The sequence below is a fragment of the Anneissia japonica genome, unplaced genomic scaffold (genome assembly GCF_011630105.1).
Source record: "Anneissia japonica isolate Jap-2015-1 unplaced genomic scaffold, ASM1163010v1 scaffold519_len276752_cov174, whole genome shotgun sequence".
Taxonomy (NCBI): Eukaryota; Metazoa; Echinodermata; class Crinoidea; order Comatulida; family Comatulidae; genus Anneissia; species Anneissia japonica.
The window spans coordinates 188,954-205,537 of NW_022712751.1; the positions used below are offsets into that span (position 1 = coordinate 188,954).

General features: G+C 34.2%; 1 protein-coding gene across 1 annotated transcript in view; it reads right to left on the minus strand.

The window, feature by feature from the left end:
- LOC117108185 (MORC family CW-type zinc finger protein 3-like) overlaps positions 1-16,584 on the minus strand; it is a gene marked incomplete in the record, with an annotated part of 34,724 nt that overhangs the window by 13,286 nt on the left and 4,854 nt on the right. Inside the window, 8 exon segments of the mRNA XM_033250148.1 lie at positions 914-1,011; positions 2,658-2,765; positions 3,478-3,615; positions 4,054-4,204; positions 5,240-5,408; positions 6,861-7,069; positions 8,021-8,153; positions 16,394-16,466. Coding sequence (XP_033106039.1) covers positions 914-1,011; positions 2,658-2,765; positions 3,478-3,615; positions 4,054-4,204; positions 5,240-5,408; positions 6,861-7,069; positions 8,021-8,153; positions 16,394-16,466 — 1,079 coding nt within the window.

Here is a 16,584-nt window from a genome sequence, read left to right on the forward strand (position 1 = left end):
TATATATTAGCTGAATAAAAATAATATATATATTATACAATTATAATTTTAACATTTAACAACATTAATGCAGCAAAGCCTATCCAAAACCCCAATAAAATCTAGGCCTCAATCTAGGCCTAGAGCATGTATAACCAACGCGTAAAATTGCGCGTATGAGCCCGTGGAGTTGTCAAAAACGCCTAGTAAAGCCAAAATATTTGCTGTTTCAATCGAAATTTTTTAAAAATCGGAAAAAGTTGTCAGGCCAATATTTCACAGAATACAAGAACAGACACTGATTGTTCATTGGCGACCAACGATAACATCCAGAAAAATTGCACAATTTTGTACAACGACGATAATTACGACCATGTTTAGCGATATTAACATTTACGGAGTTAAGGCGTTGTTTGTTTACATTTTTACTGTAGACCGGCCTTACTTTTCTCGTTAAAATTCATGATTTTTATACAAATTCATGCATTGCAAAAATTTTGTTTAGTAGCTGATATAATAATTAGACAAACAGAACATGGATGGGGGGATATTATACTCATATATTATTTTTAGCACAATTCTACTATGTACCAAAAAAAGCAGTTCCGCTAGGCTCGCACGATCCCAATCGCGACATGAGTGTGTTCGTTCGAGGCTTGTGGTGCGTAAATATATGAAAGGCGCGTTGAAAACACTTATTGTCCCAATATAGTGCGTATGAAACCGCCGTGTTCTGAGGTGGTCTAAAGTAAGCCGGCATATTGGCGTACTGACCCTTTCAGAATGAAACCCACGCCGGCGTGCTTACCACAATATTGCTGTACTGCAGCTCTGCCTGAAAGGGGCTTATTAGTCGCTTGTATAAAGATGACATAAATAACCAAAGGTAAAATAAGGTGCTATAAAGAAGACAGTTATTACAGCAAAACTGTACCTGTAAGCCGCATCACCAAAAAAATCTTGTTTATTGTGTGTTGGCTTAAGAAAATTACAATCGATCACACCAACGACCTGCGACCCACGATGGTCAGCCTGTAAAAATATTAAGTGAAATTAATTTGATATGAAATCTGAGTTTACCAAGACATATATTATGCAAAAGCTTAATAATTTCTTATTTTCACCTTTCACCCAACAGCAAAAAATAAGACATACAAATTATACGATGCAACAATCTTAATCTTATAAAAATTTATCTTTTTATGAGGATAAAGCTCTGTTTACACTATCAAATTTTATACGACAAATAAGTGTGATACACCCACAAAATTTGGTAGTATGAACAGACCTTTAGAGATTAAATCTGTTTTTATTCAGAGGATTCATGTCCGAATTTTATTTTTACTGTTAAGCGCATTGAGGCTTTAGCATAATGCACTATATAAGCCAAAATTATTATTATTATTATTATTATTATATGAACCGGGATAGAAATGTAAAGCTCGGTTTTCATAAAATCACTACACAGTCGCTACAGTGTTTTCACTGCAATCCTTGCGCTGCATAGCTGTCCCCAACGCAATCAGGAACACTCCCTGATTCAACTGACCAATCAGCATCAGGATAGGAGTCGGCGATAGCGTGTAGTGATTTTATGGAAACCAGACTTAAAGGCTTGACTAGACTATCAAATTTCATTTTACAAAAACAAGTGATATGCCTAAATATGGTCATGATGACATCACACAGGCATGTCAAGACTATATATGGGCATGTCATGACTATATATGGGCATGTCATGACTATATATGGGCATGTCATGACTATATATGGGCATACAACACGTTTTTTATCAAATAAAATTTGATAGTGTGGAGAGAGCTCACCCCGGTATTCTTAAAACCAACTTTAGTCGTAGTTTGAGCTAAAACTTCAAAATATACGTCATTTCATATTCTTAAAACAAACTATTTCATTGTATGTTTACATGTACATTTCACAAAAAATTTAATCAATACTGTAGATTTACCGCACTAAAAACATGCTTTTTGTAACTTGTGATAGAGTGAAAAGAATCAAAATGATAATATAATTAGGTCTGATGTATCGTTGGTGTGTTCACCGAAAGCGACATCAATTTCAGCTTCCAAATGGCAAAATTAACATGTTTTGCTAGCCATATGAGATAGTGATTTGCACGGATTCCCTCATGTTGCGGTCACATAGCTTCTCACCATAACAACAACAAAGATTGTGCCGCCCTTGCTCAGACTCAACAATAATAGTTCTCCAAAGAAGCAAAGTTTCAGTGATTGATTAAATTCTCTGTCTTTATAAGTTAATGACTAATATAGCTAATATAAAAAAATTTAGTTAAGAGAATGATGGTCTATTATGAATTATGAGGAATACGTTTTTGAACGATAGGATGGCAGCTTGATATTAATTCATGTTAACGGATCTCTAAAATTTCTTCTATTAAAATTGGAAGTTTCCATTGGTTAGTTTGATAGTCATTGCTTGCCAGCCGTCTTTAGCTGAACTACAACTAAAGGACTTGATTTAGTCGTAGTTAGAACTTGGTTAGAATGGTTTATTAATATAAATTAAGTTTAAACTAGGACTAAATGAAGTTCTAGTTTGAAGTTTGACTAAAGTTCGTTTGAAGTATACAGGCTTTAGAATCTAGCTACAGTTCCAAATCTTTCTGACATTATCCAACCTAAAGATGTACTCACTTTCATTTGGTACCCCAACCGCTGGTAAGACTTGATCAATCGATTAAAGTGATAGAAGCACACACCATATGGATATTTCTTGGGGTTGAATCCAAATGTTATTGTAACCTTTATAAAAAAGAAATAAAACAGTGTAGTTTAGTTTCTTTATTTGAAATACTTTTTGTTAGAGTGGCACATATCAAATTGATGTTGTATCCAACGAAAAATAAAAAACAAACAAAAGATACATGAAAAAATAACTTAACTACTAAAAATTTAACAACTTTGTTGGCCAGGTCCTTCTGTAATTTGTAAATCTCTGACTGGTTTTACTTTCAGTTTCTTGTTTCAAACAGAAAATTATCTACAGTTTCTTTTGAATTGCTTTTAAAAGGACAACAGATACTGTACCAATATTATTTATATGGCACAATTTTTTTCGACATTTTAAATCCAACCAATTTGAATTAGCTTTAAATTTCTGGTTGTTCCTTTAAAGCTACTTTTATCTAATAAATAAATCTCTAATTTTGGTTTGCCTTTGTATCGTCTGTCAGTAGGAAACTTTAAATTTGTGTGATGAGGTGATGCTAGAGCAGAATCACTTATGCATGACCGTCCTACCTGGCATCTTACATTCTCTGCACACGGAAAACTTACTGTTCTCGCATGCCCAGGTGACTTTTAGTGACATTACGTTCTACGTCCTACGCGCGTAGTACAATCACAAACTCCCTAGTGTAAATATTAATGAACTTCGGTGCTTTGTGATGTGTTAGCTTAAAAATATTCCACAGATTTTACTGTCATGAAATTACATCAAAGTGTTTACGTTTACCTTGCTATTGCCTCCCATAGGCCTGTACACATCCTTTTCGGTTTCCTGAAGACTCTTTGCAATTAATACGGTTCTCACCTTCTTCTTTCGCAAGTAGATTTTAATTTTTGGACTAAGGTACAGCACAGAGCAGTACGCCTAGTGATACGTCATAAAAAGAGGAAAAAAGATATTGAACTGTGGCAAATATATTTAACTAACGATTATCATTGAATACTATTATTATAGTATTATAAAGGCAAATTTGATTTGATTTGAATTTATTTAGGTCTTTTTGATGTATATAGTATAGTATATATATTTCTTCTTGGCTTTTTTACTTGGATTATTTTGCTATATTATTTTGGTCTAACTGAACTATAACGTACGTGACAAAGTAAACAAGAAGTTAGTTCATTGTAAAAATAGGTCCCTTATGTAATGACAGGTTATACAAATAATGAATTATTATGAGTGCAATGGGAAGAACATTTTCATAAGTGAAATGGAACAATAAATCTTTCAGTGAATGGAAACATTCTTTCCATTACACAAATAAAAGACATTCATTATTTGTTTTATAATAATTGTAAATACCTTTAATGAATAGTCACATTTAGGCGTTTCTTCAGAATGTTGTTGCCTGAAGACTTTCAGCGAGCCCTCACTCTTCTCTCTCGGGCGAGCACCACCAGCAATCAGTATGTCAGTATGATCTTTTTTGAAATCAAACTCGTACCTGTCTGTTCTGCAAGATAATCAATCTCCAAATATTACATATATTGTGGTGCCAGTCCAAATTTGTCCTTTACACCGCCTAACTCACATACGGGAAATATTTGAAGATCCAGCTATCAGACTGCAAACAAACCCTATAATATCCAGATTTGAACTAGAACATTACCCTCTTGGCCAAAAGCTCTCTGTTATTATTTACATGTACAACTTCATGTCAGAACATAATCCAAAGTGATTGACGAAAATTTAATAAGCATAACTGTCCAACCCCAAGACATTATTAGAAGTCTTACAATGGAATATAAAATCATTCTTTATTAAGGAAAACATAATAATAGAATGTCACAAAAAAAACCCAGGTCATGGCTTAATTAGGCACATGCAGGGTGGAGGCAGAACAGAGACCAAAAAAAACAAAAAAACAAGAAATCAATTACAAATAAAATTAAATAAAATTCTCCCGCTCAGACGAGTGTCTGGCGTTCCAGATAACATAACTGCTGGTCAATGACAGTTCGCTAATTTGCTTTTTACACTTGTTACATTGCTTACTACTTAATTTTAAAATATTATTTAGTCTCGTTTTATTATCTTTAGAAAAAACGCCCCTAGAACCCACCTCCAGGCAAAACAATGTGCATTTATAACCTTTATTTTTGATATCATTGACGATGTCGACGAATTATTAAAATCACATTGTGCATTTTTACAAAACTAGGAAAACCTTGCAAAAATATTAAAGGCAGGCTGCGGAGAAAAGTCAGCTGGCCGTGATCAATATCAAAAAATTAATCAAATATAAACTACATCCACTGATAACCATTTGAAGAGGGGTTCCCAACTTTGGTTGGTTTGGAATATTAGAACAAATCAAAAACAGGTCTCCCTCTAATTAAAGACCACTTTTCAGAGGTTCCCATATTAACAATGTCTATTATGCTAATTAGAGACCAAAGCTATTGAAGAACATGGACAACCATATCCCAAATGTGGTCTCTAATTGGAGCGTGACCTGTATAAAGATAAATTATAATTAAATACAAACACTTGATGTTGTCCATTAAACGATTTCTCTTGGGAGAGATTATATATAACTATTCTCGTGCCCGTTGGAGACAATATTTTGTCAAACTGCTCTTTTAAAGCCGAATCACTTTTAAAGATTGAATACTTCTTCAAGTGTGTAAACGACAGCTCATGTTCCTTCGATATCTGTATCTACTTGCTAAGGAATACAATGATGATATCAGTAATTGAGTTTTTTTTACCTCGAATAGAAGCCTAATGGGTTTAATCTTGAGAAGCTCATCTCAAATTAAAGCAATTTTCTTTATTTTGCAAAAGCAGACTCCAAAAGAAGCCCATTTAAAGTTTAAAAAAAAAAAAATCAGTCCAGGGCTTCTATTCAAGGTTTTACGGCAGATAGAACACATCCTGCTCAAGCTATTGTTCTTTCATCTGTCCAGGAAAATACTGTTCTTTCTTGAACTACATTGTAGATATTTATTGGATTGGATTTATTCAATGTACTGCGTTTTTTTATAACATGCACATGAGGCATATTGCCAACAGGCTTAACCCTTTCCAGTCGTATGGCGTCGCGATGACGCCCTCTTTGACCAAGCTTTACAGCGACAGGCGTCGTACGTATGTATAGATTTCATGATAATTTTTCTATAGCTAGGCTGCCCTCTTTAGGATTGTTTGAGAGTGATGTAGGAGTATTTCTGTAGAGGGCCTCCTGTATGCAGACCAAATAAAATGGTCAACAGTCATATATTTATATAGGGCCTTCCACAGAAAACCGTCTCAAGGCGCTTTTGAAGCCATAAGAAACAAAGACAAAAGAACGCGAAGAAGGGGGGGGGGGGAGTGCGCACCCCTGATTTTGAGATAGCATAGTGTAGATGATGTAATTTCTCAGCTTTGGTACAGCCTCAGGCAATGGTAATGGGGCAGACTGGAAAGGGTTAAACATCTCAACTGAAAGATGGTGCGCTTTTTTATACTTGCAAATTTAGTTGAAAGACAAGAAGAGCAGTGGATGAACTTGAACCGTGTACCGAAGGATCTCCATGGTTCAGGGCACACTCAGTGACTACCACCAGCTTAGCCGACTCAGCTATGCAGCGCTGTATTAATCAAAACAAGACATTAATCGGAAACATCACAAATAGTAATTACAAAATGCTGTATGCTCTCTGATACATATTTCCAATATCACATTTAAAATCTCTCTGAAACTGTATCTGTGAAACAAATACTAAGCTGGCTTATCTTGTAAGATGCACACAACAATTAGCACAATGTCTTGTGGATGATATGTTTAGACTAGTAGAGACAGCAGCTTAGCTCAGTCGGCCAATCTAGTGGTAGCCACTGTGTATGTGCTGAACTGTGGAGATCTCTAGGACCCCGGTTCAATTCCCATCACTGCCTATCCTCGTGTTCCAGTTGGAGGGCTGAAATTCAAGTTATGATAGCGCACCGTCTTTTGGATGAGACCTTTTAGTCATTTATGGCCCATCCATATGCATGTTAAAGAACGCAGTACACTCTTCGGAGAGAGCAGGGAATTGGTTGTCAGTGTTCACTACCAAGAATCCACTGGAGATAAGCCTTCAGTCTTTAATGAATTCATTACAATAAGTATATAAAAAGGATATTATTAAATTGAACGATTGGAACTTTAATGTCTTCAGCCTTAATTTCTTTCAAGTAGGTTTGAGACAAGAAGCCGATGACCATGCTGTCTTCTATTTTACTGAAGACCACAGCATCTTTGCCAAGTCGCATCGATCCTGATTTGAATCCGTTTCCATAGACACCTATCGGTCTTTTTCCATTTATCTCCTCCTTGTCTGAGAATCCAAAGCTAAATAGAAAAGTAGAGAAATAAAATTTTACGTAAACTAAACAATAATTAAAATTTTATTATGACAACTCTAATACAATAAACATTTTAATGATTAATTAAACACGATATATACCTTTATATTCAAAACCAACCATCAGGTAAAAAACAATTACAACTCGTGGCCAATGGCCAAATTGCGTGTAATTTTAGAAGCACAAATAAAATAGCATAAGTGAGAAAAATACAAAATACTATGATAGCCATCACTGGGGTTTATGCATTGAGCAGATGCAGATGGATAAAATATGGTATGGGACTGTTGGCGTATCTAAATGTTTTAATTGGTAACTGAGATATGTTATTACAATTCCGCAGCACTCTGTCATGACATTTAAAGCGTGTCGCCAGCAGAAGATCAGTCAAGGACAAACTTTTGGCAAACTTAATACAATGTTCTACTCTCCTAACAGAAAGACATGGGAGACTACAACTAATTACCGCTTCATCGTAAGAAGTCCGTACCCAAAATAGTGCGACAAGCTCTGCGTTGAACAGATTCAATAGAGTTATTGAGACTTTTGGTTAATGCAAACAAGTTCAACTCATGACTGTTGAAACTAAATGTTTCAACTCCTTAAAAGAAAAAGTTTCTTATTGGCCTTAGCAATGATATCCTAATGGTTGTCCCACCTCAAAAGAATTAAATGATAAAAATATGATTAAATAAATATAATGTAAAATAAAACTGGTAACTACCTACTTTTTATTAATGTATAACATAACATGATTGAAGCAAAATAATAATCTTGAATAAGTTTTAGCTCTGAAAATTTTATTTGATTTCTAAAAAATATTTACTTGTGACATTATCCATATTTCATGGGAACAATTTGGCATAATGCAAGCCTAGCATTTCATCTCAAAAACATGTTAGTTTAGCTGCGATTTTTTTAAACAAACATTTCTTACCTTAACATCTTGTGCATTTTTGGAACATCCAATCCACTACCATCGTCAGTAAAAGTTAAACAGGGCTTTCCATTTATCTCCTCATAGTCAATATACATGGAAGATGCATTTACATCAGGATCATACGCATTATCTACAGTTAAAATTGAGTTCAAAAAACAATTTAACGAACACACCATAAATTAATGGTAGAATAAGGGTAAGGGACATATCACTAAAATTCACTCTTAATATTTAGTTTTCCAATTTTTGAGTATCACCCACTGGTACTGGTATTGGGTATTTATATTGCGCCTTTCCCTTGCGGTTATGAAGCGCAAGCCAAGCCTCAATAATTCAGGAAAACAATGGTACTGTAGGCATAAAATCAGTCATTATTCAGGAATACCCAAGGAAAAACAATAATACAGTCACACAAACAACAAAGACAATTAAACAGATTACAACAATAAACACAAAAGGAAAGAGCAGGAAAAGACCCACCACCCACCCTTAAAATGTTGACCACCAACACTTCTCACAAGCTTGGATGACATACTTTGATAACTTTGTTTTTCCCTAAAAGCCGGGCACTGCTCCATCAGCAAATAGTTGCTGTGGGTTGTAGCTTTACTACAGCAATTTATTCTTGTGGCCCGACAGCGATTTTTTTGTGGAAAATCATTAATCCACCAAATGTAAATCAAATATTAGCAAATTTAACTGGACTATCTATCTATCTATCTATCTATCATTAAGTAACCATTAGTATTGAGATATAAATCACAGCTTGATGTTCAATGGAAAGGAAGTTAACATCCTGCCACTGTCTCAGGATGAGCCTTGACATTCAAAGGGGCTGTTTCACAATCAGGGAACATTTTTCAAAATCACACTATTTGACCCTGCTGCCTGTTTATTAAAAAAGCCTCAGGATTTCTTTCTATTCCTAAATATAACACACCCATAGCCCTTCTTAACCCAGTATAAAAATAGTTGTACTGGTTCTTTAATTTTTTTTTTTAGACTACAATGTTCATTTTTTTTTACATTTCAGTGTTTCACTCTAAAATAACACATTTTAACTTCCTAAATTTAAATACTAAACCCATATAAAATCTACCAACAATTGGCTTTTTTAAAACTACTTTAGTGCACCTAAGATACAAAAAAAAATTATTCAGTAAATTATTTTGGCAAAAAAATTATAAAAAAATTAAAATATTGTCAAAAAAACTCTTAAAATGTCCTCTCCTTTACATGACATTTTTAACATCATTAAAATATAATTCAAGGAGTTACCCAGAGCAAGCAGAATGGCTTAAAAGATTGCTGTATATCATCTAATTAAAAGCAATAAAAATTATGAACTTATAATTTGGTGTACTCAATTGGTACAGTGGTAAGCAGTGCCATGCATTTGGCGTAAAAAAAAAATGTGTCCTCTCCTTTACAGCATTTTCTTAAGTGGTACCTCTTGTCCTACAGGGATGTAATTGTGCCGGGCGGAGCCGGGCGGGGCCGCCCTGCCTAAAAGTCTACCGCCCAGCCTAAAGCAAAATTTAATGCCTTCCGCCCAGCGTCAAACGTACATATCCGCCCATCCCGAATTCTTACTTTTTTCGCGAGATATCATCACATATTTCTAGCCTCAAACCTCATGCAAGCAGCCTAGCAAATAAAACAACATCGGAAAACCAACCAAGTGGAACTGCCAGACTTTAGCGCTGATTGGACGCTCACGTTCTACTTGACTGAACAGTAAACTGTGTGATCAGCTGGAAATTGACACCGTCCTATCAGTCACGTGATCTGTATGCGGTATTGAGGTTGTTATTGTTTTGAACGCTCTAGTTAATACACTGTAAAGATGGCCCGAAGCGAGTGTAAATCGCTGAATGTCTGTTGTAAACGACATCAGAATTGCAGTGTCTGTATTTTTAGAAGTGAAATTTCTTTTACCAAATCACTGACAAATGTTCCAACATTTATGTGGGAGAGGTTAAGCCAATATACATCAAAGGGAGTAAAATATAGCGATGATAAAACTTGGGACATTTTTTAAAGAGAAGTAGGCCTAGCCTATGGGGATTGTGAATGATTCCCGTACGCTGTGCGCTACCCGACCCGTGGCAATCACTGGTCGGAAGGCTAAGAATAAAGCATAAAATCACAGCTTACAGCAAATATTTTATCAATGTACAGCGACAAAGTGTTATATGCCAGTTATATACTACAGGCACATTTTTGAATTAGTTTTCATATATATATTCTCAAATATATTACTTAACCAGAGAGCATCTGTTCATGATTACTGTACAATTTCGCTATTCCCGCATCCAATGTTTTGATTTTATACCGCATACAGATCACGTGACTACCCTGGCAGCAGCAAGCGCAAAGTGTCAATTCGCTGTGTTAGCGGTGCTATGGTTAAACAAAAGAAATAGAATGAAGGAAGAAACATTAGATGCGATCATGAGAATCGTAATTGAAGGCCCAACACTAAAAGAATACCCATTTAAGAAAGCTGTAGAGGCTTGGGCCAGTAAGAAAAATCGTCGCATTAAGTTGGACTAAGGCACACATAAATACCCTTTCTCACTATATAAACACTGTCTCTTATACACATCTAGATGTGTATAAGAGACAGTTTATACACAAAACGCATTGTCTCATTGTTTCCCACACGATGATTAACAACTATTTCCCACGCTACGACTATTTTTAACTCTCTGGGTTTTCCCATGTAGTGCGTCAGACCTCCAGAACACGCAGACGCAGAAATACATACAATACTGTAAACACTTTATTAACTTCATAATTGACCAACCAAAGATATGAACATTATTATCAGTATTGTTTCTTTATAATAAATAAACAACAACACTTTTTAAAACACTGTATTTATTTTTTTTATTATTAACTTCTTTATTCAATACTGCATAAATAAATAATTCACAATCGAAAACTACGTGCTTCGCAAGAAAACGTCTGGTGAATGGAGTCCAATCTCGATCGGATCATCGGAGCATCATGCGTGTGTTGATAGAGGCTGAATGTTTGTGATTTGTTAATCGAAAGTTTGTTTTGAAATTGAACAAATAACGATTTTTTTTTACATTAATGTACTTACAATTCTTGCAATATAACACATACAACAATAAATCGATCGTTCTATTTATGTCTTTTTATCCTGCACCTTCGATTCGAATGTGTTTGTTGTAAGAATACTCTAGGAGGCTAGGCCTAGTTGTTTTCTGAGACTAGGCTAGCGGCAGCCAGTGCGTGTGGTGCGATGATTTCTTGAAAAAAGCTAGGCCTAGGTTTGACAGGTGCATAATATATCACCCTTCTTATTCAGGGATCAAATTTGCATATGAAAAATATGAGATGAAAATATAACAAATAAACTTAACACACAGAAATTAAAGAAAACTTACAACTTACTTTCAGTCAATAAAAGAACAGTGATTTTAGTAAAATTTAATATTTGCACTCATCTCACACTATACTTACCTCTTTATTTAAACCAAACAAAGTAAGTCATAATTATCATTACCACCCCTTACCACCCCTTCCCCCCCCCCCCCATTTAATAACTGTTCATGCGGTTGGCGCTACGCGGAAAAATACTCACAAGATTCAGCACCCACCCTTAAAATTTTAATACCCACCCTTAATTTTCACTGGCTACATCCCTGGTCCTAGTAAGTAAAACATTTTCTTTATATATGTTTCCTGTAGTACAAAATAAACCACTGCTAAACATAAATAAAAAATTAAAGAAGTTTAATTTTTTTAATTTTCTGATGTCATTAATCTGATGTCCTCTCCTTTACATAAAAAAGGGCTAATAAAACATTTAAATAAAAATATAAAAGAAGTTAGTACTGTTAAGGATTTCTTATTTTTTTAAATGAGCATCACTAGAATTTGTGAAAAAATTTAAAAATAACAACATTTTACAGTGAAATTTTAAAATATTTACCTCGATTATGACCAGCATACTCAAATGCTCTATATTGACAAAATATTTTGAGAAGCTTTTATGTATCCATATATATTTTTAAGGGTAACAAAAAAAGACAATACTTTTGATAAAACAGGCTTAAAATTAGTGCAACATATATACAGCTGTTCATTTTCTTTGGTATAAGGATGCCAGAGAGATGAATAGGAGAGGACATAATTTTTTGACAACTCACAAAACAACTTCCAAATATGAATAAAAAATGGGCTAAAAATAATTTTAAATATAGCATTTACCATTTACACTGCTGATAGAATATAAAAAAAATGAGGGCAATGTTTTGAGAATATTTCCCACACGATTAAAATCGTAACGGTACTGGGTTTGGTCTACAGGAGTTCGTGTTTCGTACAGGTCATTCCATTCATGGAAAAAGCCTTTATACTGGAGAAAGCGTACTGTACCTGTCGTTAGCCATAGTAGCCTAGGTCAATACTAACTCCGGCTATATAAAATTGATTATAAGATTGAAAATATTAATCTTATTATTGTGATACTATGTACACGTTTTTATTTATTATTTATTCGTTAACGTTAATATATTTTCATTTAAATTTAGTGTATTGTTTTAAGTATGAATTACTATGTCCATGTTAAATTAATCTTATCTATTAAAATTGTATATTAAAATAATAAAGTTATAGGCATAGCCGAGGACTAGCCTAGGCTAGGCCTAAACAAGTGACTACATATGCGAGTGTAAAAAATTATGAAAAATATGAATAAAACGAAAAAATTGTGAAAGAATAAAGGAAGGAATAGGAAAGAGATATTTGGGGCGGCTAAAACATCCAAAAATATACAATAGTAGTCAATATGCTATTATTGCATTACGTTTTTGTAAACAATTTTGGGCACTAATCATCAGGTCTCGGTGCCACAGCCTACACTTTTCATAATTCGAAATCGAATCGGATCTTAAGTGATTTCCAAAATCTCTTTTATATGAAATAAAGAATAATTAATGTTTAGAAAACAAAACTAAAACAAATGTCTTACCTGAAAGTACTGTACGTATAAATGTACAATATCATCATATGAACATAATCATGTCTAGTGCATCGCTGTATGTGTATGTGGTTCTGTTGTTTGTTCTGCTATGATGATGAACGTTCTTTTCCGTCCGTATGAAAAATTAGCGTGTGTAACGCGAGTAATTTTGTTCTGTATTTTTACGCATTGTTCTGTATGTACGCATCAAAAATAGGCCTACGTCAATTTCTAATGTATAAAAATAATTTCGTTTTTTAATCACTTATTTAATAATTCATTATCTAAATTACTTGATAAATTAATTATTAATATTTTAATATTAGATTCTATTTATGTGTACATGGTATCTGTTATATAATAGTAAGAAATAAGACAGTGTCTAAATGGGAAAGTGGCTATTTTTAAGTGATTCCAGGTTCTTCCCTGAATGTAAAAATGTCAAATATATTGTCCTCTCCTGTACACTTTCTCACTATATAAACATATTGTAAAATGTACATTAAAAGAAAATATCAAGTCTTATGTTCTAAAATTGATAGGGTCCAAATTTTTTCTTGTTATTAATATTGAATGTTTTGAATGGCTGTTAATTTTGTTATTATAAAATGGACTTAAAGCATTTAACACTACTTGTGAAGTTTGAAAATGATATTCAGTACTACTGTATTTGATTGTTAATGTTATAATGCTCTATTGTTTTTGTCCAAAGATTTACTATTGTCATCTTATCATTTCATTTAAAGAGGGTTTTTTTCATAAATTGCTGCAAGCATTCACAGCAAATACAGTACTTGACTACCCAGTGTCAAAATAATGTCCTCTATTTTACAATGAAACTGTCGTCTTTCAAGTTGGCCATTTTGTAAAATTTACAATGGTTGCAATGAGTCACCACATGAGAACCAAGAGCTAGGCTACCTGTAGTCCAATTCACAACTGAATTAGCATCAAAACAAACACACTCATACACTCGTCGGACCAAAGCCACTTTGACCACAAAAAAAAATGCATTTTGTAATTGATATTTACACAGCGTTAAATTCTCTTGAGAATTATTTACAAAAGGAATTTCCATCTACTGTAATGAACAATCGGTGCCACGTAGGCCCAACCGGCACTGCAATAGCTGATGACGATTGTGACAGGCTGCCAACCGGCACCATGTTAATGATTTTGTATTACATCAGAAACATAATTAAAACACGAAATAGCGCCTACCACACTCCACCAAGGATTTATTTAATGTAAACGGCCAATTCATTGAGAAAATAACAGTAGAAGTAGGCCTAAACTAAACGTCCCCATGGTTAATTTGTTTACACTGGATAAGGACAAAACATGTCCATTCGTCGTGCAGATGCAGAATATAATTCATAAAAGAAAGCTTTGCTAAGATCATAGGAAGACAACTCAATTATCACTTCCATCGCATGAAGTACCATAGGGGTATTCGTACCGAACAAGCCTGCTGGTTATAATAATTCTCCACCATTTAGCAGAAGCACCAGTAGTGATTAGTATGCAGTGTGTGTCTAATATCGTGAGAACAACTTACTTGCGAGAACGTTTCTCAGACTCATTGTTACTAGGCAACTTGGTAATATGATGCCTATTTAAAGCAGTTTATTTTCATTCATGACAAAGTAAAATGAATTAATTGTATTTTATTGAATTGAATATTTTGATAAATATTTTAGGATGCAGAAATAACAAAATAATATAAAAAGTGCAATAATTTAATATTATAAAAAAATCTCAATACAAGTTGTTAAATTGTTTGTTCTTGGTTTGTGTCATTTTAAACAACACAAAAATGGTGGATATAGGTCTACATTGCTCTGAAAAAACTTGGGAGTGCATGTAAACAAGGAGGTTCTATTTTTATATCTCTGTGGTGTAAACAAAAAATTACACACAATACCGATCGTTTCTTAAATAAGAAACGATCAGCCATTGAACAATAAACATGAGACTTCCAATAAAAATAAAAAAATAGTTTTTACGACCAATATTTTTAATATTTACTTGAAGTTTTCGGAATGTAGGTCTTGTTTTTGTCCATACTATTGTTTTGGCCACTGATTAATCTTATAATATTAATAATATCCACTGATTAATCTCCTCTTATAATAATAATAATAATGTAGTTTTATATGAGAAATTGGGGATAAGCTCCAGCCGTATGAGTCCAGTGGCTCGGAAAGGATTTAGTTTTTTTTTATAGTTTATGTAGTGCTATATGCATCTAACATAAGATGCTCAGGGCGCTTGATATGTGGACTAGGAACTCGATCTGTAACTGTCTTCACCCCTAAGGGTCCCTTCGCGTATGTGCTGCCCGGTAACCCGGTATCAGCAACTATCATCGTCCACCACAGGGGTTGTCTGTTCCAGTACACCGGGGTATCAACCTACTCGTCTCGAATAATGTACTGGGTTCTTTATAGTGCACACAAGCCAATGTATACACTGGGCCTAAGGTTTATAGTCCTCATCCAAGACTCATTCTACCACCAGAACCATAGGCTGTTCGAACCAGCGCCAATTATATGGCTGTAGCTTGCGGGGCCCCTGCTAACAGCTCCTGGTAATTTTAATCACCCTAGGCAACATTGATTTGCCTAACAATACAGTTTATAGTCTTTGATCTCTGCACTATTCATTATTAAACACTATTACTCTTTTTTCCCAAATCCGATATATGCAGGGCTTGCCCTAACTTTTTTTGGTAACTAGCCCACTGGGCTAGTTTACTAGAGATTTTACTAGCCCACAGAATATTTAACTAGCCCACAGACAAGAAAAAAATTTGTTTCAAAATATTTATTAGCGACAATTAAATGTCATGTCACTCACCCCCAGTGGCAATAAATCTTTTTTTAAGAAAATATATTTCTTGCTAATTTTCCACTAGACAACCGGGCAACATGAGGAGTAAATAGGCTAGCCCGGAGCAGTTTTTACTAGACATTGTACGCCGGGCTAGTACTAAATCGAGCCCTGTATATGGTCACATACTTATTCTTAACTAAATTACTTTAAAATTACAATGTATAAACCTGTCACACATTGCTTGTTTTTTATTGTTTCTGTAACTTACTGAAATAGTTTCTTGTAATTTGTTCACCTTTTGGTCATGTTTGCCTGTTTACAAACTTTTGATAAAGAATATTATTTAAACAAGGCATTTCTTTACTATTTTAAATCTTTGTCCAGGTTTACATGGGAACATGGCACACACAGTAACCGAATAAAATTTTCCCATGATTGCAACCCGATACAATTACTTTACTTGCTTGATTTGATTAAATATTAAAAAATATCAAGAATCAGCGTCAATAATATTGTTAAAAACAAAAAAAACTCACCAATAAGCTCAGCGATGGCGCCAAAGGGCCAAGCATGGCTCGTGGAATTGGTATGCAGATAGCTAGGTGAAAACTACAATGAAAAAATACAAAAAGATTTGAACACATATTTATGGAACATAAGGCAAGACGTTTTGATTCCTTGTTTTAGCGCACTTGTTTTTAAAGATAATCGGTGGAGGGCGGAATAA